Raw genomic sequence first — 1,574 nt, 5'->3', positions numbered from 1 at the left:
AGTAAATAAGTAAATAAGTAAAAAAAATGTCCTCAAATATTTCATTTTAATTATAACAATCAGATCAAAATTTCATGCAATAATTAATTTATGTAGTTTAAGTTTTCAAATTTTTACCAAAGTACTTGATAATATCTTATCAGTAGATATAATTATCAATGTATATCAAGTGAAGATACATACCTCCTAAATACCTAATTGATTATTAGATAATAACTATTTGTTGGAAATTACCGAACAATTGATGTAACTAATAGTCAAATAAGAAAAGGAACAAAAAAAAAAAATAGTCATCATATTTATTACTAATTAGCATATAATTTAATTTTAATTTATCATTGATCATCATTCAAATTATATTAATTCCAATCAAATTCATTATTTCATTTCAGTGTTATTCCGAAATTTGCAAACAATATCATTCAACCAATAGATCATTGATCAAGAAGAAGCTTAAAACACGAACAATTCTTACAGCTGGTGTATCAAATATGGCTATTTTAGAGCATAAAAAACATGCTAATAATAAGCAATTAGCAAAATTAGAATATGCAAATAAAAATAATAATAGTTTATTGGAAATTACATCATTACAAGGTACAATTAATCAAAGTAAATCATTACTCTCAATTGGAATAAATGAAAAATTTCCTGGAAAGATGCAAAAATTTCAACAAATATGGCGACGAAGAATAAAACGAAATGTAAGTAAAATAAAGACAAAGAAAAAAAAATTTTATGAATAAAAATTTTAAAGTAACACGAAAAATTATTTATGAATTAAATTTTAAAACAAAGAAAAACAGTTTTATTAAATTCTCGTTTCTTTTTTTCTTTTGTTCCTAATTATGCTTAATTATTTTTGTAAAAAAAAAATTACCAAAAAATAAACAAAATGAATAAATTACAGATTGGATTAGTAAATGTAAACAATAATTTATGGCAACAATGCATAAATTGTGATTATGAAAAAAGTGAAGTAATACCGTATTATTATGATACTATTATGAAACATATTCAAGTTTGTTTCCTTTTTTTTAATTTGTTTTAAAAAATTTCGATAGTTTTAATTATTTTTTGATAATAAATTTTTATAATTAATAAAATTATTTCACATTATTTTTATTATATTGCTCATTTTTAGCAAATAAAATTTTAACAGCTATGATTAGTTTTTATAATTGCAAATATAAAATAAGAAATAAAATTTAAGGAAATGAAATTAGGGAATTTAAGAAAATTTAATGTAAAAATTAATTTAAAAATAAACTTTTTTCTTTTATTTAAATTTTCAACGCATACAAATAATTTTTCTGGTAAAATTTATTGAAAAAAAGGAAAAAAAAACGAAATTTATAAAAAATATTTTAAATTTAATTTACTAAAAACAAAGTTTAATTTTTTCTACGCTTACAGGAATACAAATATATTACTAGTAATAGTAATATATTGAATTAAATTTGAGCCAAATGTCTTAGCCATGAAATATAGACCAAAAAACATCGAAGAAATGTAATTTTAGCCAGGAAATATACAATTAGTAATATATTAAATTTAAATTTTGAGAAATTTTT

At 19.5% G+C, this 1,574-nt stretch overlaps 1 protein-coding gene across 1 annotated transcript; it reads left to right on the top strand.

Annotated features, from left to right (window-relative positions):
- Positions 1-392: 392 nt before the first annotated feature.
- LOAG_15420 (hypothetical protein) lies at positions 393-704 on the top strand (the record flags this gene model as incomplete). The annotated part of the gene is made up of 1 exon (XM_003150911.2): positions 393-704. A coding segment is annotated over one exon (312 nt), but the record flags the coding sequence as incomplete, so codon positions are not given.
- Positions 705-1,574: the final 870 nt, after the last annotated feature.

This window comes from Loa loa (genome assembly GCF_000183805.2).
Source record: "Loa loa unplaced genomic scaffold supercont3.1941, whole genome shotgun sequence".
Classification (NCBI taxonomy): Eukaryota; Metazoa; Nematoda; class Chromadorea; order Rhabditida; family Onchocercidae; genus Loa; species Loa loa.
This window is presented reverse-complemented; position numbering and strand designations above follow the sequence as displayed.